The sequence below is a fragment of the Bos indicus x Bos taurus genome, chromosome 18 (assembly GCF_003369695.1).
Source record: "Bos indicus x Bos taurus breed Angus x Brahman F1 hybrid chromosome 18, Bos_hybrid_MaternalHap_v2.0, whole genome shotgun sequence".
Taxonomy (NCBI): domain Eukaryota; kingdom Metazoa; phylum Chordata; class Mammalia; order Artiodactyla; family Bovidae; genus Bos; species Bos indicus x Bos taurus.
This window is the reverse complement of record NC_040093.1, coordinates 3,172,763-3,200,509: the sequence shown is the minus strand read 5'-3', so window position 1 is coordinate 3,200,509 and position 27,747 is coordinate 3,172,763. Positions and strand designations below refer to the sequence as shown.

General features: G+C 44.8%; 2 protein-coding genes across 2 annotated transcripts; one reads left to right on the top strand and one right to left on the bottom strand.

Moving 5' to 3' along the window:
- The first annotated feature begins 61 nt into the window (after positions 1–61).
- Positions 62–14,251, top strand: LOC113876112 (NACHT, LRR and PYD domains-containing protein 2-like). The gene is made up of 7 exons (XM_027514964.1): positions 62–1,743; positions 2,196–2,366; positions 5,879–6,049; positions 7,691–7,861; positions 8,528–8,698; positions 11,788–11,955; positions 13,721–14,251. Exons 1-7 carry the CDS (start codon positions 86–88, stop codon positions 14,022–14,024), a joined length of 2,814 nt encoding a protein of 937 aa, XP_027370765.1. The 5' UTR covers positions 62–85; the 3' UTR covers positions 14,025–14,251.
- Positions 14,252–21,778: 7,527 nt separating this feature from the next.
- On the bottom strand, positions 21,779–26,391 carry LOC113875739 (natural cytotoxicity triggering receptor 1). The gene is made up of 7 exons (XM_027514430.1): positions 26,248–26,391; positions 26,130–26,165; positions 25,669–25,953; positions 23,307–23,585; positions 22,985–23,038; positions 22,416–22,463; positions 21,779–22,310 (listed from the first exon to the last, which is right to left on the bottom strand). The coding sequence occupies exons 1-7, from the start codon at positions 26,279–26,281 to the stop codon at positions 22,120–22,122; spliced, it is 927 nt and encodes a 308-aa protein (XP_027370231.1). The 5' UTR covers positions 26,282–26,391; the 3' UTR covers positions 21,779–22,119.
- Positions 26,392–27,747: the final 1,356 nt, after the last annotated feature.

Below are 27,747 nucleotides of genomic sequence, written 5' to 3'. Positions count from 1 at the left end.
CAATTTAAATCTTAGACCAGTCAGAAGAACCCAGGAGAGGGGAAGCCCATTTCTTCCTCCCTAATGCTGGTCCTTTACAGTATGAATGTTCCAGTTGAGTATAATCACTTTCACCTCAATGCTCTCCCCTTGCACATCAGTACAGGTGAAGAGGAGATACAGAAACACGATGGAGAAATTCTCCGTCTGGAAGGATATACTGTGGTCAGGAGATGACGGTGGTTTCCACTACAACATTACCCAGAGAAGCCCCAAGCTGATAACATACCTGAACCCGCAGGCACCCACACAGTCCACCCCACTCACGATGGTGCTCTATGGTCCTGCTGGCGTCGGGAAAACCACACGGGCCAAGGAGCTGATGCTGGACTGGATGCAGGATGACCTGGCAGAGACCTCCAACTCTGCCTTCTACCTCAGCTGCAAGGGGCTCAACCACAGGCGGACGTGCACCTTTGCAGAGCTGATATCTGCCAACTGGCCACATGTGCAGGAGGACATACCGGCGATCCTGGCCCAGGCACAGAAAGTCCTGCTCATCCTCGATGGTTTTGATGAGCTGAAGGTCCCCTCGGGGGCACTCATCCACGACATATGTGGCGACTGGAAGAAGCAGAAGCCGGTGCCCGTCCTCCTGGGGAGTTTACTGAAGAGAAAGATGCTACCCAAGGCCACCTTACTCATCACTACCCGACCGGGAGCCCTGAGGGAGCTGCGGCTCTTAACAGAACAGCCGCTCTTCATAGAGATGGAGGGCTTCTTGGAGGAGGACCGGAAGGCGTATTTCCTGAAACACTTTGAAGAGGAGAGTCAGGCCCTGCGAGCTTTCGACTTGATGAAGAACAACGCGGCTCTGTTCCAGCTGGGCTCGGCGCCCTCCGTGTGCTGGATGGTCTGCACCTGCCTGAGACAGCAGATGGAGAGGGGGGAGGACCCCGCCGCCACCTGCAGGACCACCACGGCCCTGTTCCTGCGCTTCCTCTGCGGCCGCTTCACCCCACCGCATGGCGGCGGCCCCAGGCGGGGCCTCCAGGCTCCGCTCAAGCCCCTGTGCCTCTTGGCTGCTGAGGGTGTGTGGACGCAGAGCTCTGTGTTCGATGGGGAAGACCTCAGGCGACTTGGCGTGGACCCGTCTGCCCTCTGTCCTTTCCTGGACGGGAATATTCTCCAGAAGAGCGAAGACGGTGAGGCCTGCTACTCTTTCATCCATCTCAGCGTCCAGCAGCTTCTGGCCGCCATGTTCTATGTGTTGGAGCCAGAAGAGCAAGAGGAGGAAGGGCTGGGCGGCCGCCGGTGGCACATTGGGGATGTGGGGAAACTGCTGTCCAAGGAGGAAAGGCTGAAGAACCCCAGCCTGACCCACGTCGGGTACTTCCTGTTTGGCCTCTGCAACGAAAGAAGGGCCATGGAGCTGGAGACGACTTTCGGCTGTCTGGTATCAACGGAGATCAAGCGGGAGCTACTGAAACACACACTGATGCCCCATGGGAAGAAATCCTTCTCGGTGACGGACACGAAGGAGGTTCTGAGCTGTCTGTACGAGTCTCAGGAGGAGCAGCTCGTGAAAGATGCCATGGCCCATGTCAAGGAGATGTCCATTCACTTGATGAATACATCCGAAATGATGCAGTCTTCCTTCTGCCTTAAACATTGTGCCAACTTACAGAAGATCTCACTGCAGGTAGGAAAGAAGATATTCCTGGAGAATGATCCCGCATTGAAATCAGACCCTCAGAATGAAACGTAAGAACTCAGTTGTTGTTGTTGTTGTTTTACTTTCCTAGTTCTCCCATCTTCAGCTTCACACTGTTTTAGGAAGAGGACAGAGTCTCCTATGACTCCTTCTGGGTTAGGGTCTGAGTTCTCACTGAAATTTCTTCCTGCCGCGTCACCATTAAAGCTGAGAAACACGATATTCAGATGAGGAATGGGGGCTTTGGAACCTTACTTTTAGTGTCATTGTTGACATGTGGGCTCGCATGTTCTAGACATCTCATATAATTTCCTCCCCTGCCAGTTCTTTTCAAAAATTTTGTTTTCATAAATAGTCACCATGCCATCCATTACATCCCAGGGCTTTGTTATCTTACAACCAGATGTTTGTACCTTTTGAAGAGCTCACCATTTTTTCCACCACCCCTGCCCTTTTGTTGATGGTTCTCTTTCATAGACTTTCCTGTCTGCTTTTCTCCTAGGTCACAGCACGACCATCATTCTCTCCAACTCTGGGCAGATCTCTGCTCTGTGTTCAGTTCAAATGAGAACCTGAACTTTCTGGATGTGAAGGAAAGCTTCCTGAGTCACTCCTCGGTGAGGATTCTTTGCGAGCAGATAACCCACGTCACCTGTCATCTCCAGAAAGTTGTGTAAGTGGCAGCTGATCCTGCAGTTCAGTTCAGTTCAGTCACATCTGACTTTTTGCAACCCCATGGACTGCAGCACACCAGGCCTCCCTGTCCATCACCAACCCCGAGAGTTTACTCAAACTCATGTCCATTGAGTCAGTGATGCCATCCAACCATCTCAGCCTCTGTTGTCCCCTTCTCCTCCTGCCTTCAATCTTTCCCAGCACTGGGATCTCTTCCAATGAGTCAGCTCTTTGCATCAGGTGGCCAAAGTATGGGAGTTTCAGCTTCATCATCAGTCCTTCCAATGAATATTCAGGACTGATTTCCTTTAGGATGGATTGCAATGGGCATTTAAAATGTGAAAGCAGTATTGGAATGTCAAATCAGGCTCCATCCAGTCAGGTGGTCAGAATACAAAGAATTGGAATAGTTGCCTAAAAAAAAAAAAAAGATGTACTTATTTATGGCTATCATGGGTCTTTGTTGCTGTACAGGCTTTCTCTAGTCGTGCAGATTGGGGGCTTCTCATTGCAGTAGCTTCTCTTGTTGCAGAGCATGGGCTCTAGAGTGCAGGCTCAGTAGTTGTGGTGCGTGGGCTTAGTTGTCCCATGGCATGTGGAGTGTTCCTGGACCAGGGACCAAACCTGCGTCCCCTGCACTGGCAGGTGGATTCTTGACCACTGGACCACTGGAGAAGTCCTCCATGCAGCCTTTAATGGTCCATATGTTCAAGGAGTCTGTAACTTATTTGCTGACTTATAGTCCATAACTTACTGTAGCTTGAATGAAAACTGTGTATGGAAATGCAAATGACTACATGGGGATATGGTAGGAAGTGATTTATTTTTTTTCCAGAAAAAGTCAGGCATTGAGGAGGAGGAAAAGCTGTGTGTGGACTTAATGCTGAAAGAAATAAAGGACATAATACTGTCTGAGAGGAAGAAAATTCTCTCTATACTTCTGGCTGGTTGGAAAATGAAATTGATATGAGACAGATTAGGAAAAGAAAATCAAACATTTAATAGCATCTATACATGGGAGAGACCCAGAAAAACTGAGCAACTACCCCAGTGACTGAAATCTTCATGTTAACTACAACCTTCTGTTAAAGAGAATAAAGGATGATAAGGGTTGTGGTTTGGGACTTCAAAGGGGAGGAAGGCAAATCACTTGGAGATGGAAATCAAACGTTTGGTAGACGAAGGATCAGATCTGTATCTCCTGCATTGGCAGGTGGATTCTTTACCACTGAGCCACCAAAGGAAGCTTGGTTACAGGAACAGAACTATCTAAATTCTTCAGGAAGTTAGGGAAAAGATCAAAATGTCTTCCCAAGTGTTTTCAGTTCTTGTTTATTCTCAACTTGAAATAATCTTCACATCAAAGAGACATTTTGGGGTGACAAATTTTGTTCCCCTACAATAAAAAAAAAGGATAGAGAGAGTTTCTCAGAAGATCAGCATAAGCAAAGAGCATCAAACCCTTTACCATCGAATTCCATCTTCCTTCTCATCATCATATACTGCTTCCCCTAGTGGTCTGTCCTTCTCTTCTTTCCACATATCACTCCATTGACTAATTCTACAAGTAAGTTCAGTTCAGTCACTCAGTCGTGTCTGACTCTCTGTGACCCCATGGACTGCAGCACTCCAGGCTTCCCTGTCCATCACCAACTCCTGGAGCTTGCTCAAACTCATGTCCATTGAGTCAGTGATGCCATCCAACCATCTTATCCTCTGCCATCCCCTTCTCTTTCTGCCTTCAATCTTTCCCAGCATCAGGGTCTTTTCCAAGGAGTCAGTGCCTCACATCAGGTGGCCAAAGTACAGGAGTTTCAGCTTTAACATCAGCCCTTCCAATAAATATTCAGGGTTGATTTCCTTTAGGATTGACTGGTTTGATCTCCTTGCAGTCCAAGGGACTCAAGAGTTGTCTCCAGCACCACAGTTCAAAAGTATCAGTTCTTCAACATTCAGCTTTCTTTATAGTCCAACTCTCACATCCATACCTGACTACTGGAAAAAATCATAACTTTGACTAGATGGACCTTTGTTGGCAAAGTAATGTCTCTGCTTTTTAATATGCTGTCTAGGTTGTCATAGGTTTTCTTCCAAGAAGCAAGCGTCTTTTAACTTCATGGCTGCCATCACCATCTGCAGTGATTTTGGAGCCCAAGAAAATAAAGTCTGTCACTGTTTCCATTGTTTCCCCATCTATTTGCCATGAAGTGATGGGACCAGATGCCATGATTTTCATTTTCTGAATGTTGAGTTTTAAGCCAACTTTTTCACTCTCCTCTTTCACTTTCATCAAGAGGCTCTTTAGTTCTTCTTTGCTTTCTGCCATAAGGGTGGTGTCATCTGCATATCTGAGGTTATTGATATTTCTACCGGCAATCTTGATTGCAGCTTGTTCTTCATCCAGCCTGGCATTTTGTGTGATGTACTCTGCATATAAGTTAAATAAGCAGGGTGACAATATACAGCCTTGATGTACTCCTTTCCCAATTTGGAACCAGTTTGTTGTTTCATGTCCAGTTTTAACTGTTGCTTCTTGACCTGCATACAGATTTCTCAGGAGGCAGGTCAGGTGGTCTGGTATTCCCATCTCTTTCAGAATTTTCCACAGTTTGTTGTGATCTACACAGTCAAAGTCTTTGGGTTAATCAGTAAGGCAGAAGTAGATGTTTTTTTCTGGTATTCTCTTTGCTTTTTTGATGATCCAATGGATGTTGGTAATTTGATCTCTGATTCCTCTGCCTTTTCTAAATCCAGCTTGAACATCTGGAAGTTCATGGTTCACGTACTGTTGAAGCCTGGCTTGGAGAATTTTGAGCATTATTTTGCTAGCATGTGAGATGAGTGTAATTGTGCAGTAGTTTGAGCATTCTTTGGCATTGCCTTTCATTGGGTTTGGAATGAAAACTGACCTTTTCCAGTCCTGTGGCCACTGCTGAGTTTTCCAGATTTGCTGGCATATTGAGTGCAGCACTTTCACAGCATCATCTTTTAGGATTTGAAATAGCTTAACTGGAATTCCATCACCTCCACTAGCTTTGTTCTTAGTGATGCTCCCTAAGGCCTACTTGACTTCTCATTCTAGGATGTCTGGCTCTAGGTGAATGATCACATCATCATGGTTATCTGGGTCATAAAGATCTTTTTTTGTATAGTTCTTCTGTGTATTCTTGCCACCTCTTCTTAATATCTTCTGCTTCTGTTAGGTCCATACCATTTCTATCCTTTATTGACCCCATCTTTGCATGAAATGTCTCCCTATCCCAATCTTGACTTGTGACTTATCCTTGTACTCTGTGTTCCCAGCACCATCCATCTACAACACACAAAACAGAACCCCTTCTTTTTATATTCCCTATCCCCAGGTCAGGAAGATTCCCTTAGAGAAGGGAATGGCTACCTACTCCAGTATTCTTGCCTGTAGAACCCCATAGACAAAGGAGTCTGGCAAGGTAGAGTCCATGGGATTGCAGGAGTCGGACACAACTGAGTGACTAACACTTTCACTTTCAGGATTAAAAATGTCTCTCCTGCCAGTGCTTACCGGGACTTCTGTCTGGCTTTCATTGGTAAGAAGACTCTGACACACCTGGTTCTGGAAGGCAGTGTCCGTGGTGATAAGATCCTGCTGCTGCTGTTGTGTGAGATCCTGAAACATCCTAGATGCAATCTTCAGTATCTGAGGTAGATCTCATGTCATTGCTGTCCTCAGCATAAGGATGCTGTGAGTTCTGAACAAAACAGCAGATTGCTATGCTGATCGGGCACCATGCTAAACAGGGGAGCATATTCCCAGATATTAATAGAATATTGATGGTATGTCAGCCAATAATCTTCCCCCAGCCAGCTAGTCTTCTGGACTGACTAGTAAGCCCTGAATGCAAAGAAACACTCAGAATTTCATTAAATTAGAAAAAAAATCTATTACTCTGTTCAGTTCAGTTGCTCAGTTGTGTCCAGCTCTTTGTGACTCCATGGACTGCAGCATGCCAGGCTTCCCTGTCCATCACCAACTCCAGGAGCTTATTCAAACTCATGTCCATTGAGTTGGTGATACCATCCAACCATCTAATCCTCTGTTGTCCCCTTCTCCTCCTGCCCTCAATAAATGATGTTTCTAAGTGGATTACCAAATCTTCAAAATGACAAATGGCTGGTACACAGTCTCCTAGTTTTGCTTATTGACTTGAGACACTTTACATTTTGCCTTGTATTCAAATTATTTAAGTTAACTTACAGTGTCCTTTTTATAGGTTAAACTTTGAGGGAGGAAAGGCACTGGTTTTTAAGAGCTCCAGGTTTACTTATGACATATATTCTAGTAGGCAGAGTATGGATTGATTATATTCTTTATTTGATTGACCTAAAAGGTATCCTCTCTCCCCAAAGTACAGATGAAAGAAAAAAAGAATATTAAAAAGTTCAACTAACTTGTGAACTTGAGCAAACTCTGGGAGATAGTGAAGGACAGGGAAACCTGGTGTGCTGCAGTTCCTGAAGTCTGAAAGAGTCAGGCATGACTTACCGACTGAGCAATAACAACAAAAACTTGTAAATATTGCGAATGTAGTAAGGGGCAGAGCCATGATTCAAACAAGCTTGTCCTAAAGTCCTGTATTCTGATCTGTATCTACAAGAGCAGCTGAGCTTCAGACCCCATGTGATGGATTAATGGATTGCCCCGATGTTCTCTAAAATAGCTGTATCATATTCATTTTGATCCACAGAAGTTTCCAATTATTCTGGCAACACAAACTTCAAACTTTGGACCCAGCTGCCTAAGTATTCAATTGTTCTTCCTTGTTTTAGTTAGCATATTCCCTAATAACTTCTGAAGTTGAAGTTTGAGTATCAGGCATCAACTTTTTTCTATTAGAATCATGTTTAAATTTAAGTGGAAGGTGAGAATATATGGATATGTGTCATTGATTCATTTTGTCATACAATAGACTAATATAACATCATAGAGGCCACTATATTCTAAAAAAGATTGATTAAAAAATATTAAGTGGAATTAGGACAGACTTAGTTCAAGAAAAATGATGATGTAAAAGGTGGGGTTTGAGAAAATAGCAGACCACGTTGGCAAAACTTCACACAGAATTGTATCATGGAGTTTCTCTCTTCTTAGCGATGAGGCTGTGTGCTGACCCAATGGGCATGGAGATACTTGAGGAAACAAAGGAGCTCTGTTTCAGGCCAGGGTTTGACACGTGTTGGAGTAGAATGAGATGAGAGTCAGAGGTAGAGTCTTCAGGGAAGGATAATAAGCTGACAGGGTCTCTGCCCTCCCAGAAGAATGACTTGCCCCCATTTATCCCACAGGTTGGGGTCTTGTTCTGACACCACTCAGCAGTGGGCTGACTTCTCCTCGGCGCTCAAAGTCAACCAGTCCCTGAAATGCCTGGATCTCACGGCCAGTGAGTTCCTGGATGAGGGTGTCAAATTGCTGTGTTTGACTCTGAGACACCCGAAGTGCGTCCTGCAGAAATTGTCGTAAGTCCCTCTTTTCCCGGGGAGCATCTTCATCTTAGGTCTGGAGTCACATAGAGAAGAGCAGTGGTAAGACCAGACTTACAGGGCAAATCTTATGGGACTTCTTACTGGGGGAGAGCCCTGATTCCCTTTTTTGGTCCCAGGTGGGTGATGCATGCTTAAAAAAAGTGTGTGTGTGTGTGTGCGCACAGTTATGTCTGATTCTTTGCAACCAATGGACTATAGCCGACCAGACTCCTCTGTCCATGGGTGTTTCCTGGCAAAAATACTGGGGTGGGTTGCCATGCCCTCCTCCAGGGGATCTTCCAAGGGATAAAATCCACATCTCCTGCATTGGCAAGTGGATTCTTTACCACTGAGCCACCAGGGAAGCCCACATTTAAAAAATATTATTAATTAATTAGGCTGTGCTAGGTCTTAGTTGCTTACAGCGTGTGGAATCTTAGTTTCCTGACCAGGGATCGAACCCGGGCCCCTAGCATTGGGAGTGCAGAGTCTTAACCACTGGACCACCAGGGAAGTTTGCCTGCTTTTCTCTCATTCCTGGTCCTTTGGGCTTTGATCACTAGCATAGGATAGAGCAGGTGGGGACTCTCAAGAAGGGCTGTCAGCTGAGAAGTTTGAACTTTGGAAATGTCTTACCACGTATGTGGTGCTTTTTCACAGGTTGGAGAACTGTCAGCTTACACAAGCCTGTTGTAAGGAGCTGTCTTCTGCTTTGATTGTCAACCAGAGGTTGACCCACCTGTGCTTGGCCAAGAATGACCTTGGGGATGGCGGGGTGAAGATTCTGTGCGAGGGCTTGCGTTACCCTGAATGTCAGCTGCAGACTTTGGTGTAAGTCCCTGCTGGCTTTTGTGTGTGTGTGTGTCTGTGTGTTGTATGTATACATACACACCTGGATTCACGTAGGACAGACCCTGGAGCACTTGATAATTCCTCTTGAATGAAAGCAGCAAGATCCTGGTGGAAATTAGGAAAAGAACAGGTAGAAACAGATGCTAATGCCTGCATGTTTTTAAAGAGTAAGGTTGACCTGCCAGCCTCTTTCTCCTGAGAATTCAACATAAGCAGTTAATTCTCAGGCCTGATGTTCTGTGTATATTCTGAAAATTCGCATGAAATCTGCCAGTAATTAGGAGTGGATTGAGCTACACAGTAGGGTTTAAGACTGGAAAGCAGAATCAGAAATTCAGTTTATAGTGACAGAGAGAGAAAAGGAAAATGTCATTTCTCCCTCAATAGTGTTCATTAGAAGAATATAAAACTTCCTGTATGATGTCACACAGATTGCTGTTTTTTTTTAATTTTTAAGACTTCATCATTTTCATTTTTAAAAATGTATTATCATTTTCATTGTGATTACTAATTTTATTGTAAGACTGCTTAACATGAGATCTAGCCTCCTAGATTTTTACTTTTAAACTTTATTCTATATTGGAATATAGCCAACTAACAATGTTGTGATAGTTTTTTTCAAAACTTTTTATTTCATATTGGGGGTTATAGCCAATTAACAATGCTGTGATAGTTTCAGGTGAACAGTGAAGGGACTCAGCCATACATACACATGTATCCATTCTCCCAAACTGCTCTCCCATCTAGGCTGCTGCACGACACTGAGCAGAGTTCCCTGTGCTGTACAGTAGGTCCTTGCTGGTTGTCTGTCTTAAATATTGCAGCACTTACATTAGACTTTCCTATTCTAAAGGCAGAGTTGATTTAGGTGTCTAATCAACAAAAAATGTCTGATACTTAGTACTTACTGTGCATCAGGTATTCTACTAAATTTTACAAGAATTAAAAAAAATCCTTACAAGCACATGCCATCAGTTCAGTTCAGTTCAGTCGCTCAGTCGTGTCCGACTCTTTGTGACCCCATGAATCGCAGCACGCCAGGCCTCCCTGTCCATCACCAACTCCCGGAGTTCACCCAGACTCACATCCATCGAGTCAGTGATGCCATCTAGCCATCTCATCCTCTGTCGTCCCCTTCTCCTCCTGCCCCCAATCCCTCCCAGCATCAGAGTCTTTTCCAATGAGTCAACTCTTCGCATGAGGTTGCCAAAGGACTGGAGTTTCAGCTTTAGCATCATTCCTTCCAAAGAAATCCCAGGGCTGATCTCCTTCAGAATTGACTGGTTGGATCTCCTTGTAGTCCAAGGGACTCTCAAGAGTCTTTTCCAACACCACAGTTCAAAAGCATCAGTTCTTCGGCACTCAGCCTTCTTCACAGTCCAACTTTCACATCCATACGTGACCACAGGAAAAACCATAGCCTTGACTAGATGAACCTTTGTTGGCAAACTAATGTCTCTGCTTTTGAATATGCTATCTAGGTTGGTCATAACTTTGCTTCCAAGGAGTAAGCGTCTTTTAATTTCATGGCTGCAGTCACCATCTGCAGTGATTTTGGAGCCCCCCAAAATTAAGCCTGACACTGTTTCCACTGTTTCCCCATCTATTTCCCATGAAGTGATGGGACCGGATGCCATGATCTTCGTTTTCTGAATGTTCAGCTTTAAGCCAACTTTTTCACTCTCCACTTTCACTTTCCTCAAGAGGCTTTTTAGTTCCTCTTCACTTTCTGCCATAAGGGTGGTGTCATCTGTGTATCTGAGGTTATTGATATTTCTCCCAGCAATCTTGATTCCAGCTTGTGCTTCTTCCAGTCCAGCGTTTCTCATGATGTACTCTGCATATAAGTTAAATAAGCAGGGTGACAATATACAGCCTTGATGTACTCCTTTTCCTATTTGGAACCATTCTGTTGTTCCATGTCCAGTTCTAACTGTTGCTTCCTGACCTGCATATAGATATAGTTACCTTTATTTCAGTTGTGCTGATATTAGCTAATTAGAAAACCAAAGTTTAGTCACTGAGTTTGCCCATGGTCACATCTTTGTACATCGAGTTGTCAACGATCATTATCTTAAAAACATAAAGGCATTGTTTGACCAAACCTTCATTTTGTAGGCTGTCAAAACTGGGAATTTTAGATTTTGCTTTGGCTCCTCTCCCCAAGCTCCCCAGGTTCAAGTATGAGTTTTTTAGGGTCTCACACAGTACAGAGCATGGCATCTTTTGGTCCAGTTACCATCCACCTGCTCATTGTCTTGTCACTTCAGACTCTGTTGCTATTACGCCATGCTTGGGGCACAAGGTATTCAGGGGAGATCTGTCTAGTTGTATCATGGGAACACCTTTCTCTGTGGTCAGGAGGATTTGTAGGCATCTAAGCTTCTTGGTGAGTCTACAATGTTTTAATGAGAAACACAGCCTCTCAAAGTCAGGAATGTGAAGATTTTGGTGTACTGAGTTATGCTGGGACAAATACAGGGCTTGAAATAAAACACGAGACAAGGAGCATGGAATCCCAAAGACCTGATTGTGAAGGAAAGAAAGGAGGCTTCACATTCTGTCTCAGATCTGTCTGAACCCAGATCCCTTCACCTGCATGACATGCTGTCATGGAAGGAAAACCTGTATCTCGGGTGTGTGTCTTTTTCTCCAAAATGAAAGGGGGCAGATGAAGGCCAGCTGAACACTCTACCACCTAGGCAGGGTGGAAACACTCATCATTCCATGCGTGTTTTTTTTTTTTTTTTTTAATGCATTAATTTGGCTGCATCATGGAGCGCAGGCTCCGTAGTTGCAGTGTCGGGTGGGAGGGCTAGTTGCTCCACAGCATGTGGAATCTTAGTTCCCCCGACCAGGGATCGAGCCTGTGTCCCCTGCATTGCAAGACAGATTCTTCTTGGGCCATCAGGGAAGTCCTTCCATTTGCATGTCTTTATGTACAAGCTTACCCGAGAGCATGTGACTAGACATAGAAAATAAGTATTAATAGCTGGACGTAACTGCCACATCACAGGGTGTATGTCACAGAGGGATAATCGAATTTCTTCATACAACTGTCTTGGCAGACTGCGTCATTGCAACATAAACAGACATGGCTGCAAGTACATCTCAAAGCTTCTCCAGGGAGACTCCAGCCTCACCAGCCTGGACCTGGGTTTCAACCCCATAGCCACCGGACTGTGTTTTCTCTATGAAGCTTTGAAGAAACCAAATTGTAACCTGAAATGTCTAGGGTAAGTTGTTTTCTTCATTTTAAAGATGTTTGAAAATATTTTTGGTTTTTCTTTTTTGCCAGCAGTGAACAACTGAAATTTTGTCTTTTCATGGCATTATGGCTCATTTTCTTTCTTTTTTTAAATTATTGGAGTATAGTTGATTTACAGTGTTGTGCTAATGTCTACTCTACAGCAAAGTGAATCAGTTACACATATATCCCCTCTTTTTTAGTTATCTTTTCCCATATAGGTTATTACAGAGTATTGAGTAGAGTTCCCTGTGCTATATCCAGTAGGCCCTTATTATCTATTTTATATATAGTAGTGTGTCTGTATCAATACCAAGCTCCCAATTTAAACCCCTGCAGCCTTCTTCCCCTCTGGTAACCATAATTTATTTTCAATATCTGTGGCTCAACCTCTGTTTTGCATAGGCCCTTTGGTACTATTTCTTTGGATTCCACATAAGCATTATCATATGATATGTCTTTCTCTGACTTGCCTCAGTCAGTGTGTCATAGAGGTTATGCCATTGTCTCTGAACTAGTCTGTGGGTTTTGATTCTTGATTTCCTGATGTCGGGTCTCAACCCATCACCCTGAGATGTTTTTTAGCTTGCAAGCCAGGCCACAGCACGTGTGTTTCAAGACACAAAAGTTCCTTGGGTCACTGTGGATAAAAATCTGAAGGTTTTTTTGTGTTGGCTTTTTTTCACTTGGGTTTTTTCATAACAGCTTTCAGAAAAATCCAAATAAACTCTTTTGGCCTACCCAACATAATAGCCTACAAAAGTCTATGTGCTCAGTTCCTAAGTTGTGTCTGAATCTTAGTGACCCCATGGACTGTAGCCCACCAGGCTCAGACTCTGTCCATGGGACTTCCTAGTCAAGAATGCTGGAGTGGGTTGCCATTGCCTTCTCCAACAAGAGTCTATGGGATCCTATAATTAGTTATGAGCCACTCTTTCTTTTTTTAAATTGTTTATTGAATACTTTAAAACTTTTATTTTTAATTTGAGGATAATTGCTTTACAATATCATGTTTGTTTCTGCTATATATGAACATGAATTGGCCATAGGTATATATATGAACCTCCCTCCCACCTGCTAGCCCATCCCACCCCTCTAGGTTATCACAGGGCACCGGATTTGAGCTCCCTGTGTCATATTGTATATTCTCACCGGCTGTGTAATTTTACATCCCGTAATATACGTTTCAATGCTGCTACTCTCCATTCGTCCCATTCTCTCCTTCCTCCACTGTGTCCACAAGTCTGTTCTTTGCCTGCGTCTCCATTGCTGCCCTGCAAACAGGTTCATGAGTACCACATTTCCAGATTCCATATATATCGATGTGTTAATATACGATATTTGTCTTTCTCTTTCTGACTTACTTCACTCTGTGTAATAGTGGGCCATTCTTTCTGCTGCCCTGTGAACTTGGCATCTCAGCTACACTGACTTCCACCTGCTCAGTTATCATCATGGTTCACTCTGTATTCTACTTCTTTTTTCTCATATCGTCTTTCCAATGTGGAATTCATGGACTACCACCAATCTACCTAACCCTCCTCTGTTTTAATAATCCTATTTATTTTATTCTAATACCGTTATCCCATCTTCAAGACAACATGACCTGATGTGGCTAAAATAAGCTCCACGAAGAGAATAACATTCATGTCTTCCCTACTAGGTCCCCAGGGAGTAAGGGTGTGCCTGGCCACCCAGTAGGTTCTCCATTAAGAACACGCTTACATGAGTGGCTTTCTCTACTTCCTCTACAGGCTCTGGGGCTGCTCCATCACCCCTTTCAGTTGTCAGCATCTCGCCTCCGCTCTAGTCAGCAGCCGGAGCCTGGAAACACTCGACTTGGGCCAGAACGCCTGGGGACAGAGTGGCATCGTGGTGCTCCTTAAGGCTTTAAAACAGAACCATGGCTCCTTAAAGACGCTTAGGTTGAAGATGGACAAATCTACCGTGGAAATCCAGAGGCTGTTGAAGGATGTGAAAGAGAACAATCCCAGACTGACCATCGAATGCAATGATGCCAGAACAACCAGATCCTCATGTTGTGACTTCTTTTCCTGAACGCGCTGAGATATTTCTCTTACGTGTCCCCAAAGGGGGTGACCCGATATCTCTAAGACGTCTCGTTCATGAAGGCCAGAATGCCACATGTCAATCACTGGATCAGAATGTAGAACTAAACACTGGGTTTTCACTCTCTGGTTTCTGGGAATATCCACACAAGTCACATACCCACTTGATGTTAAAATGTTCTCTCTCACAAGGATAATAAAAGGCAAAGCACTTTGTTTGATGCTGTATTTATTCACACACCCAACAGCTTACTTAGAGTAAACTTCATTTCTGGCATACTTAGTCTAGGAAAAAATATTACAAAGTTCAGAGATGATTATGTGCGTTCCTTCTGTTTTTCTTCCCTATGCCTGTGTGCTCAGTCGTGTCCGCTCTTTATGACCCCATGGACCTTAGCCCACCAGGCTCCTTTGTCCATGGGATATCCCAGGCAAGAATTCTGGAGTGGGTTGCCATTTCCTCCTCCAGGAAATCTTCCCCACCCAGGGATCAAACCTGCATCTCCTGCATTGGCAGGTGGATTCTTTACCACTGAGCCACCAGGGAAGCCCCCATAGTAACTTTAAGACTTTTGGATACCAGTATTTAGTGGGACATGTCTAGGTAAGGATTTCAAGGGAATAATGATGGAAGAATTGAGTATGGATAGGAGTGCTCAGGTTATTTGAGGCAAGGCTGATTGAGTCCAAATTCAGCCTTCTTCCTGAGTACAAAGCTCACAGGTAGGATTTACATTTTTATTTTTTTATTATTTTTTATTTACTTTAATTGGAGTAAGCCAGAAAGAAAAACACCAATACAGTATACTAACGCATATATGTGGAATTTAGAAGGATTTACATTAAAAAAAAATGATACAAACATAATCAAGGGAAGTTGTGTTGGACAGTGTCTGGGTCACACCCTCTGCTGGGCATTTTAAATACATTATGATGGACACTTTGTGGCACTTCATCCCCCTCCCAGCTATCTTGTTATTTTTATCTATTTATAAATAAGGAAACAGTAAGAGGACTCAATGACCCTATATGGCATGGCCTCTGAGAAGCAGGCTGAGTTTTGAAAACAAAGTTCTTACAAATTGGAAAGCCTGTGGCTTGTCTTATAGCTCACTTTGTGCAGAAAATTTTAAAAAGTCTTATGGAGTTTAGGACATTGAAGATTAGTGGTTCTCACTAGGGGACCCAGGGATACTGGGCAATGTTTGTAGGTATTTTTTGTTGTTGTTACAACGAGGGGGCGCTCCTGACATTTAGTGGGTAGATATCTCACCATGCACGGAACAGCCCCACCACAACAAAAAACTACCCTCTCCCCCGAGAATTTCAATAGCGCTGAGATTGAGAGAGCCTACAGTCTAGCCATTCATTGCTATAGAATAAGACAGTGATCCTCAACTAAGCCTGATTTTGCCATGCCCCCACCCCAATCTGGCAAGGTCTGGAGACTTAAAACATTGTGGGGCAATGCACATCACATCAACATTACCATTTTCATCATCTTAAAGTACACAGTTGAGTGGCATTCTGCCGGGGTCCAGCCCCGGCTGATCCAGGGTATTCGAAGGAGAGATGGCATAGGCGACCTATATATTTAAATATTTATCAAAGATATAAAGAGTAATAGGATGAGGATAGCTCAGTAGGAAAATTCAGTGAAGAAAAGAGGCTGAAATAAGGATAGCTCAGTGAGGAAATTCAGTGGAGAAAAGAGGCTGAATAATTCAGCCAGAAGGTGAGAGAAAGAACGACATGGGGAGACCAAGTTTCAGTGAACAAGGCCCACACTTTATTTTCCAAAGTAGTTTTTATACCTTAAGTTATGCAGAGAAGATAATGGGGGAAGGGGTAGAGTCATGCAGCAAGCCAGGCTTTCTTCCTGCAAACTTATCATATGCAAAAGCTTAGGTGATTTGCATCATCTTCTGGCCTGGAGGCCTGTTAACATTTTAAGACCCTTTCTTCAGAAAACTTATTTTTCTCTAAAGGTGACTGGTCAGGAGCCACCCTCCAAAAGCATTAGATAAAGTTGGATTTCTACAGAGCAAAGGTGTGGTGGGCTATAACAAGAAAAAGAATTAACTCAAGGGTCCCAGGTTACAAACATTAAAGCTACTATTTACACCAATTATATTAATCAATACACTGCCAGGGACACAGCAGGTAAGGGATATGGAAACTTAGCAGCAAACATTGGCCCAACAAGTGAAAATCCCTTCACCAATACAATTTCTAATCAATCTTTTAACTGCTCAAAGGAATCTGTATTTAGACAGTTTAGAACATCTCCTGCCTCTCACAGTTGGGAGGCTCTGAGCAATCACATGTGGCCGGAAAAACCTATTCAGGCAGGCTAGAGGACTTCCAAAGGAGTTTGTAGGTTGAAACACTGTCACACCCAGGAATTTTTAACTGGAGCTGTAAGCTAACTCTTTTTTCAGAGAGAGGTAGTGGGGGACAGCCCCCCGTTAAGTCAGAGGTGTAGGTGAAAGCACAAAGCAGAAAGTAGGCAGACTCTGGTTTTGGGGGTAGATGCTCGAGAATTTCCAGGGAGACTCCTGAGGCTTGATCCTGCCTTTGCGTATGCCAGGCCTCCTTCCTCAAGACCTTTGCCAGGGGCGGAGCTCGCTCTGAGCAGCATTCAGGGTGTTCACACCATTGTGACCATCACCACCATCTAGTTCCAGAATGTCTCAGTTCAGTTCAGTTGCACAGTCGTGTCTGACTCTTTGCAAACCCATGGACTGCAGCACACCAGGCCTTCCTGTCCATCACCAACTCCTGGAGTTTACTCAAACTCATGTCCTTTGAGTTGGTGATGCCTTCCAACCATCTCATCCTCTGTCATCTCCTTCTCCTTCTGCCTTCAATCTTTCCCAACCTCAGGGTCTTTTCAAATGAGTCAGTTCTTTGCATCAGGTGGCTAAAGGATTGAAGTTTCAGCTTCAGCATCAGTCCTTCCAATGAACACTCAGGAATGATTTCCTTTAGAATGGACTGGTTGGATCTCCTTGCTGTCCAAGGGACTCTCAAGAGACTTCAACACCACAGTTCAAAAGCATCAATTTTTTGGCGCTCAGCTTTCTTTATAGTCCAACTCTCACATCCATACATGACTACTGGAAAAACCATAGCCTTGACGTCTACATCTCCCCAAAAGGAAACCCTATACTGATTCATCTACTTTGTCTCTACGAATTTGACTACTCTGGATTTTGGTGGGAGGTCACAACTGGCTCTGCTTTGAGCTTCTCTTGGGCACAGACCAAGGGTGCTGTGAAACCTTCTACAGCACACACCACAGCCCCACAACAGTCATCACCCAGAGGTTGAAAACCCCACAGCAGATGGAGACTGAGCGTTGTCTTCAGGATGTCGCACCTCCCACGGGTCCCCGGTTGGGTAGAGATCTAAGTGGGGGCGTGACTCTTCCTTCCACAGGCGTTAAAAACCTCAGCCTCATGGTATTACATGGGCTTCTCCCTCTCCATCTGGTTCCTCTCCTGGACCCCTCCCCCTCAGCCTCAGTCCCATTGTAGCTCAGCTCTGCTGGGGCCAGAGGACCGGGATGGTTCCAGAATCATGTCTCCTCCTCTCACCCTCCTGCTGAGCCTTAGTGAGTCCCAGAGAGAAGGTGGGAGCCCCTTGATGCCTCGAAGTGGAGGCAAACTCTTGACTTTGGGGTTCACCTCACCAGGGCTCTCTTCCAGGGCTCTGTGTGTGAGCCAGGAGATCCAGGTTTGGGAAGGCGAGTCCCTCCTCTGAAGTTATAATTATTTAACTCTCGTTTTGCACAAGGTGATGGCAAACGGCAAATCTGGGGTTCAAAAGTCGCTTCTGGGTCCTTCTCTGGTGGTGTTAAGCATGTTAAGAAACTGCCCTCCAATGCAGGGGATGTGGGTTTGACCCTTGGTTGGGGGACTGAGATCCCCATGCCACAGGGCAACTAAGCCTGCGCACCCTAGAGCCCGTGCTCCACACCTGGAGATGCCTGCGAGCCATAACAAAGAGCCCCTGTGCCACAGTGAAGACCCAGTGCAACCAGAATGAAAAATAAAGACCCCTGGGCTCACCTTTCAGTCGGGTTTCCCCTGGCTCGCTCTGTCCCAGTCATGCAGGGTGTTCTGTCACTCCTCTGCCTCGAGCCCTGCACCTCTGGTGGTTTCTGCCTGGGGGGTGAGGGTCCGGGAGGCGCTTCAGTGTTTCACGTGGCCATCCTTCTCAGCACAGTCAACACATTCTCACCTAGCTGACCACTGGATCTCATGGAGGTCCCTCCCCCATCACAGCCACGTTCTTCCATCACCCCTATTTATATCCTTCCAAGCCAGGGGTTCTTAACCGGGTAGTTCCTCAGTTTGTCCTCAGGGGGACATTTGGCAATGTTCATGGAGACTTCTCCCATGTGGCATGGTGATAAAGAACCTACCTGCCAATGCAGGAGATGCAGGAGATACAGGTTCGATCCCTGGGTTAAGAAGATCCCCTGGGGAGAAGGAAATGGCAACTAACTCCAGTATTTTTGCCAGAAAATCCCATGGAAGGAGGAGCCTGGTGTGCTCCAGTCGATGGGGTCACAAAGAGTTGGCCACGACTGAGCACACATGCACACTCGACTCAGCTCATGGAGGTTTTCTGGTTGTAATAGGTTAGGTGGGTGGTGGTCTGGGTAGATAGTGGATAGAGGCCAGGGGTGCTGCTCAACACCAAGCTCAGGACAGTCCCTGCTATGGGCTAAATTATGTCCTCCTCAAATATACATATTGAGGCCCTAACTACCCGCCCCCCACTTCCCCATCCCCACCCCTACCCACACCAATGTGACTGTAATCAGAAGAGAAACAGATTTTGGCATCTGATTGTAGAGAAATCAAAACCGTGGTGTTAAATGAAGTCAACCCAGACTTGTGTCCAGAGAAACACTAAGTCCGCCATAGAACCTCAAAACTCTGGCCATGGAGAGCCCCCCAAACCCAGTGGTGTAGGGAGAGTCCGAGTGAGTAGGAGGAGGGGTCAGAGAAAGCCAGTGAGGTGATTTTTTCAAGGAGGAAGTGGTCATATATAATTAACAGAAGAGCAAAGATAAGGGCTGAGAGGTGTCCACTGAGAGTTCCAGGAAATTTATTAGGTTACAAAAACAGCTTCAGAGGAAGTGAGGGGTGAGAACCAGTTTCTAGTGGTTGAGGACTGAGCCTGAAGGGGTAGAGTATAGCCTTGCCCAGGTGGGTGATGTGTCAGGGCGGTCAGTCACCCCATCTACAGACCAGGAAGAGTGGAAGGGGGTGGACCTTCTCCGAAAGATCATATCCATGCTCTGAAGATTCTGTTCCTGTTCCTGACTCAGGGTGAGAGAACTCTGGTACTGATGGTGATGTAATACTGTGGAGCGCTGATAAATTCCTAGAATGAGGACTTCCCTGGTTAAGGCATCACCTTCTAAAGCTGGGGGTGTAGGTTCGGTCCCGGGTCAGGGAGCTAACATCCCACATGCCTTGAGGCCAAAAAATAAAAAACATAAGATAGAAGCAATATGGTAACAAATTCAATAAAGACTTAAAAGTGGTCCACATTAAAATTAAAAAAAAATCTGTAGAATGATATCATGAGCTTATGCATTACTGAGAAGGAGTTATCAACCCCTCCTTTTGGCCAATGGAAGGTGAAAACAGAAAGGACATAGTTTGCCTCAGGAACACAGATGTTCATGGAGCTCAAATTCCGTCCTTTCTCCCTGCCTCCTGATTCTGCAGCGCACCTGTTGTATGAGATGGGATGAAGAAAGTAGACAGGAAAGGCAGACCGGAGATCCTGTCTTATTGTTGTAATTGGGAAAATGGAAGAAACTGGGGGTAAACAAAGAAGGAAGAGAGGCTGAGCTGAGGGAGGAGAATGAGATGCCCTCTCAGTCTTCAAATCTCACCTTTCCTGATCTCCATGAGACCAGCATCAACCGGCAGAAACGGATCTCCAAGCACATGGGCGCCTTGAGAAGTGAAGATGGGTTACACTGGTCCTGGGCTGGAGTGATGAATGCGCCCCCTTAAAAATATAGATTTTGTTGGGATTGTTCAGTCGCTACGTCATCTGTAAATCTGTGGCCCCATGGACTGTAGCATGCCAGGCTACTCTGTCCTCCACTATCTCCTGGAGTTTGCTCAAATTCATGTCCACTGAGTCAGTGATGCCATCCAACCATCTCATTCTCTGCTTATCCTTTTGCCTTCAATCTTTCCCAGCATCAGGGTCTTTTGCAATGAGTCAGCTTTTGCATCAGGTTGCCAAAGTATTGGAGCTTCAGCTTCAGCCTCAGTCCTTCCAATGAATATTTGGGATTGATTTCCTTTAGGATTGATTGGTTTGATCCTAAAGTCCTTGCTGTCCAAGGGATTCTCAAGCATCTTCTCCAAAACCACAATTAGAAAGCATCAGTTCTTCAGTGCTCAGCCTTCTTTATGGTCCAACATAAAGATATATTTAGTAAAAATGAGAAAGAAAGGAATCTTCCCATTTTTTTTTACAATAAGGATGGACCTTGACAGCATTATGCTAAATGAAATAGATCAGAGAAAGACAAATACTGTGTGATATCACTTAAAGTTGGAATCTAAAAACAAAGCCAAGCTTGTAGAAACAGAGAGCAGAATGGTGGTTACTAAAGACTGGTGGGTGGAGGAAATGGAGAGATGACATTTAAGGGAACAAACTAGTAGACGAGTAAGTTCTGGAGCCCTAATGATCAGTATGGTAATGATACACCACAGTGTCACATGATAATCATAAAACTTGCTAACAGACCAGATCTTAATTATTCCAAGCACAAAAAAGAAATGTTGATAATGTGATGTGAGAGAGGTGTTGGCTAACACTATAATGGCAATTGTTTCACAATAGATTAATGTATCAGATCAACAGATTAAATGCCTTAAACCTACAGAGAGTTCTATGTCAAAAATATTTCACTTAAAAATTTAAAAACACTTTTAGTTTGGGATGACAAAGGTTCTCTGAAGTCTGTGGATGTTGCCCCAAATGTATCCTTTTCATATCACACCTGTCACGGTTCATCTACAATAGCAATGGGTGGGACTTCGCTACTGGGTTGTTACCTCTTTAGCTCTTAATCCTATTGATAAATATGCATTTTCTGTACTGGTGGTTAAATATTTTGAATGTCTCTCATCTGCAGAGACAGCAAAGAATAAAGAGGGATAAATAGCCAGGATGTGGAAGCAACCTAGATGTCTGTCGACAGATGAATGGATAAAGAAGTTTTGGTACATATATACAAAGGAATACTACTCAGCCATAAAAAGGAATGAATTTGAGTCAGTTCTAATGAGATGGATGAGCCTAGAGCCTGTTATACAGAGAAATAAGTCAGAAAAAGACAAATTTCATATAGTAAAGCATATATACGGAATCTAGAAAAAATGGTACTGGTGAGCCTATTTGCAGGGCAGGAATAGAGATGCAGACACAATGGACATGTGAACACAGCAGGGGAAGGAGAGGGTGGGACGAACTGAGAGAGCAGCACCGAAATGTGACTACCATGTGTATAAGAGATCCCCAGTCGTAATTTGCTGTATGATGCAAGGAGCTCAATATGGTGCTCTGTGACTACCTAGAGGAGTGGGAGGTGGGAGGGAGGTTCAAAAAGGAGGGGACTTATGTATACCTATGGCTGATTCATGTTGATGTATGACAGAAACTATCACAACATTGTAAAGCAATTATCTTTCAGTTAAAATTAGATAAATTTATAAAAAGAAGTAAGGATAAAGACAAAAGGAAGAAGGAAATATTCCCGTGGCCGTGATGTTAAAGCTGTTTTCAGGAAAGATGGGGGTGGTTGAAAATTTGGCTTGCAGGAAGGAAGCACAAGAGTCCTTTGAACCTGGAAGAGACAACAGGCTTGGTCTGCAGGAGAAACGTGCCGTCTTCATCTTCCTCCTGCCCAACTGCACGCAGTCCTCCCTTAGTTCTCTGCAGCAACTCCCTTCCTCCATGGGTTCCACACGGAGCTCCCACAGCCCAAGATTGGGGCCACTTTCAGCTCCACCTGCGGCTGCTGGGTCTCTTGATCATGTTTCCAGGGCTCTCTGTGCTCGGAGCCTTCTCCTGCACCCCCGACGTGAAGCCCTATGGGCTCTCTCTTGAGACTTTCTCCTGTGAAGCCAGTCTTCAAGCAGGAACCCCATGAGGGCCACTAGGACCAGGACAGCCAGGCCAAGCCGGATGAGATTCTGGATCATGTGATTCCAGAGGAGATGGTCTGGGTCAGAAGAACAGAGCAATTGCTCATGGGGAGCTACCAAGACCACCTCACCCCATCTGTCTCCCCTTTACTAAGGGCCCACAGCCCCTGCTGCCAGCTTACCTTTCTGCGATTGGGTCCCTGTGGTTAACTCGTAGGAGTCCCAGTAGTCTGCAGAGAGTAAAGAAAGTGAGGAAAAGAGATGGTGTGACGGACTTCCCTCGTGGTCCAGTTACTAAGATTCCATGCTCCCAGTGCAGGGGGCCTGAGTTTGATCCCTGGTAGGGGAACCAGATCCCGTTTGTCCCAACTAAGAGTTCCCTGATGCTTGGAAAGGTTGAGGGCAGAAAGAGAAGGGGACGCCAGAGGATGAGATGGCTGGATGGCTTCACTGACTCTATGGACACAAATCTGAGCAAATCTGGGAGATGGTGAAGGACAGGGAAGCCTGGTGCGCTGCAGTCCATGGGGTTGCAGTCAGGTTGGACCTGACTAAGTGACTGAACAGCAACGACTTTGACTATAGGTTATGAGTGCCATCCAAGCAAGGGTCTTCGTCTGGTTGGCTGACAGAAATGCAGTTCATGGCTTGCTCTGTGCACTCAAGGGATATTGTGAACGAATGCCAGCTTTTTAGTGTGGTTGGGAGGCTTTGAGTCCTTCCCCTGAGTTTAGAAGTATCTGTTACTCACCAGAAGAGGTGTGCTCAGTGGGTGCGAAGGTGGTGTCCCCGGCATCTCCTGGCACTGGAGACAAGGAGAAGATCAAGGGGTCTGGTCTTCCCACCTATTCCCTCCCCCATCCCCGATCCTCCATCCTCCATCTCTGTGGCAATGGTCCTCATGCTCTCGCTAGCTCCTGGACCTCTGGGAATCGATGTGGATGAGAGCATTGGTGCAAAGCACCTTCTCTGCATCGCCCCACCTGCCTCTCTGCTGCCATCCTCATCGCTGTTTGGTGGTCACTTAGAGATCCAGAAAGGACATGGGGCAAAATTGGGGGGGAGGTCCTCACCTTTGACCAGGAGCTTCACAGGCTTGCTGGGGAAAGACCATGCATGGTTGTTGTAGGAGCCAAAGCATCTGTATGTCCCTCCATGTGCTGGGGTCACAGGGCCCAGGTGGAACTCTGCCCGCAGGTTCCCGTATCTGAGCTGGGGGCGGCTGGATCGTCCCTTCTTGAGCAGGAAGAACGTGCTTGTAGCTGTTGCCAGCTGGCAATGGAAGGTCACATTCTCTCCTGAGGTCACCTCAGACCTGGGTTCGACTGAGAGCGTGGGTGTATCATACAGTCCTGTGAGAGAAGGTGGCGAGTAGGTTAAGAGTATCTTTTTTGTTTTTTTTTTGGCCACATGCCACATGGGATCAGAGTTCTCCCACCAGGGATCGAACCCAAAACCTTTCCACTTGAAGGGTTGAGTCTTCACCAATGGATCACCAGGGAAATCCCAGTACAGAGCATTTGTATCCTGCTTGCTGCATCTCCTAGCGTCCCTCTAGTCCTTAGGGCCAGGATATCACTGCTTGGAATCTTGGTCTCTTCTTCTATTTCCTAGATTTGTCTTGGTCATGGACACACCCTCCCTGAATTCTCCCTTAAAGACTGAGACAGTCCCTCCACCAGCTGCCAAGAGAGTTAAGAGGAATCTCTTTCTGGGAATTTTCCTACATCAATGGTCCTCAGCATTTGGTCCTTGGGACCAGCAATGTCAGCATCTTGGGGAAGCTTGTTAGAAATGCAAATTTCCAGGCTCTATCCCCGAACTATTGCATCAGAAACTTGGGGGAGGGGCAGCCACCTGTGTTTTAAAATCTTTTTGGTGGGACTTCCCTGGTGGTCCAGTGGTTGAGACTCCGCCTTCCAGTGCAGGAGGGTGCAGGTTCTATTCCTGGCTGGGGAGCTAAATCCCATATGCCTCGTGGTGGCCAAAAATCCAAAACATAAAACCCAAAGCAGTATTTTAACACATTCAGAGAAGACTTTAAAACTGGTCCACATTAAAAAAAAATCTTTAAAACCTCATTGCTACTTTTAGTTGTAGTAAAATATACATAAATTTACCACCTTAACTATTTTTAATTGTATAATCCCATGATATTAAGTACATCCACATTGTTGTACAATTGTCATCCTTGTTAATCCCCAGAATGCTTTTCATCTTGCAAAACTGAAACTCTATACGTTAAACATTAACTTTTCATTTCCCCTTTCCCCAGACCCTGGCAACCACCATTCTACTTTATGCCTTTGAATTTGACTATTTTAAGTACCCCATTTAAGTGGAATGTACACTTACTGATCCTTTGATGGTGGGCTTATTTCACTCAACATAACATCCTCAAGTTACCAAGTGTCAGGATTTCCTTCCTTTTTAAGGCTGAATAATGTTCAGTTGTATGAATAGACCACATTTTCTTCATCCATTCATTCACTGGCAGGCAAACTTCTTTCTACCTTTGTCTGTTGTGAATATTGCTTACATGAATGTGGGTCTACTAAAGTCATCTGCGCTTCTGCAAGTCCAGAGGTGACTCTGATATTGATTTAAACTTGAGACCCACATCCCTCAATGGAAGGGAACCACCTGACCCAAGATTACCTGGCCACCTCAATCCTAATTACCTTGCTTTTTCCATACTGCCATTTCACCCTCACATGCTGTGTAGCTGATTTGAATTTCCTGACTTTGACTCATAGTCTGTCTTCTGCTAGAACCCAAGAACCACAAAAGCAAGACTATTTGTCTGGAATCCCCCTAGGAGTGGTTCTCATTCAATCCCTGCCTGATAGGAACACAGAGCTTCTAGCCTCAAGACTACGCTGAAAGGCCAGCCAGGTCCAGAGTTCCACATTTGTTCAGTTGAAGTCTCTGTACTTAAATTTTTTATTTTTTTAAAAAATTTTGGCCATACCACATGGCATGCAGGATCTTAGTCCCCTGTCCAGGGATTGAACTCTCATCGCATGCATTGGAAACATGGAATCTTAACCACTGGACTGACCACCAGGGAAGTCCCTGAGGTCTCCCTTGGAGTTGCACTGCTGTTCAATTGCCCTTTCTGTGAGCAGTGAGGGCCTGTGCCCCTCACTTATCACAGGTGCTATTTTTAAGGACACTCCATGGTGATTCCCTCTGGGCACAAACATCCATCTTAGAGTCTCTTTTCTGAAGAACTAAAGACCAATCTGCTTCTAGGACATAGAGACAATTCTCTAAAGATAACCCCATAGGCATTAACCAACCCCCTGCATTGCCCCCGAGACAAACTAATATCTGAGCAAGGCTTGGGAGAGATGGAGGGAGACGAGCAAGTGAGGACTTTCTGGAGGACTCAGGTTGATGAGATGACCTATAGCTGCACCACGGGACAGTTACCTGTTACCACCAGCTCCAGAGGGTCGCTGAGCTCTGACCAGAGCTCCCCACTTCGGTAGGAGCACCTGTATTGCCCTGCGGTGTGAGAGGTCATGGCTGGGATGGGGAACTTCACCCAGTTCATCACTGGGGATGACTTCGGTCTCTTCAAGGCAGAAAGGCCCCCCTCAAAATGCAGTTGGTATTCCATGGCCTCGCCAGCTCCCCGACACCCGATGGTAGCCGATCTTCCCTTTGGGATCATGAAACTCGGTCTGACCCAGATGGCAGGTTTCGAGAGCATCTCTGGAAGGGAATCAGAGGCGGGAGTTCCCAAGAAAGCCCCCTTTCCAGCCTACCATCCACCCAACTGCTGGCCGTGAGCCTTCCTAGCCAGTCAGAGTCCCTGGCCCTTCCTCTAGCTGTTCTCAAGCAGATACAGTGGCTGAACGTAACTTGGAGGCTTTGAAGGAAGGACTTACGCTTCTGGGTGCTGCTCCTCTGGCTTAGACCCAGCCCTGGAAGACAGGAATGATGAGATATGTTGCCCTATCCGTGCTAGACCCCTCAATTCCAGCTCTCTTCCACGCGAGAACTCACCAAGGACAAGAAAGACAGCAAGTGTGGAAGGCATCGCTCAGATTCTGCCTGGTAAATGTGGACAGCTGGGTGGAGATGGAGCCCCGCGGGCCAGGGGGATGCTCAGGATGTGGTGAGTGAAGCTCGGGAGCAGTCGCCCAGAGGCTTTCACACCAACTTGTTTACTGATGATTCAAAGGTCTTCCTCTACCTCTGGCCATTGGCAGTAAGGAAAAGACGTAGTTCCCATGATGCATCTGAGTGTATCTGTGGTTTCTAACTAGAGCCTCTGACCATGGTCTGGTTCCTGGCAGAAACTCATTTCTAGGTCAACTGGTAAATTTTGAAATGGGGACTTTATGCCCAGGGAAGGCATAGGGCAGTGTACAGAGCAAAACCCTTAAAGTCATTTTAAAAATATGTGTTTGACTTTGGCTCCTCTGTGTCCAGCATTCATGTGCTGGGATGTTAATTGGTTTCATCAGAGTGATAGAGGGACTTCTCTGGTGGCTCAGTGGTTGGGACATCACATTCTGACATGGAGGATGTGGATTCCATCCCTGGTCAGGGAGCTATGATCCATGCCACATGCCACATGGTCAAAAAACCAAAATATGGAACAGAAGCAATATTGTAACAAATTAAAAAAAACTAAAAAAAAAAAAGAATAAAATGATAAAACTGTCTTCTTCAGGTTTATTACAATGTTTTAATAAAATACTATTTTAAGCAAAAATATATTTTTTACATAATGACATTCCTTTAGCCTTCTATAAAGCAGAATATTAAAATATTAAGTACATTAATATATTTTAAATGCAAAATGTGTCCATTGTTCTTTTTTTAAGGGTCTAAATAATTTTTAAATAAATAAGTTATTTAATTGAAGTATAGTGAAGGAAATGGCAACCCACTCCAGTATTCTTGCCTGGAGAATCCCAGGGACAGAGGAGTCTAGTGGGCTGCTGTCTATGGGGTCACAGAGTCAGACACGATTGAAGCGACTTAGCAGCAGCAGCATAGTGGATTTGCAATATTCTATTAGTTTCAGGCATATAGCAGTGATTATAGTCCATAATAATTTATTACAAGATAATGACCATAATTCCCTGTGCTATATAGTCTATTCTTTTTTTTATATTATTTTCCATTATGGTTTATTACAGGATATTGAATATATTTTCCCTGTACTATACAATAGGACCTTGTTGTTTATCCACCCTATATACAATAGTTTCTAATTTGTATTTGTTTTATTTATTTATTTTTTAAATTTTATTTTATTTTTAAACTTAACAATATTGTATTAGTTTTGCCAAATGAGAAAGATAAACACTGTATGACATCACTGATATGTAGACTAAAAAATAATATAAATGAATGTATAAGCAAAACAGAAGCAGACTCACAGATAATAGAAAATAAACTTGTGGTTTCCAAATGGGAGAGGAAAGTGGGTAGTCACAAATTAGGGATTAGTTTGTATCCCTTACCCCCATATCCCTAATTTGTGACTACCCA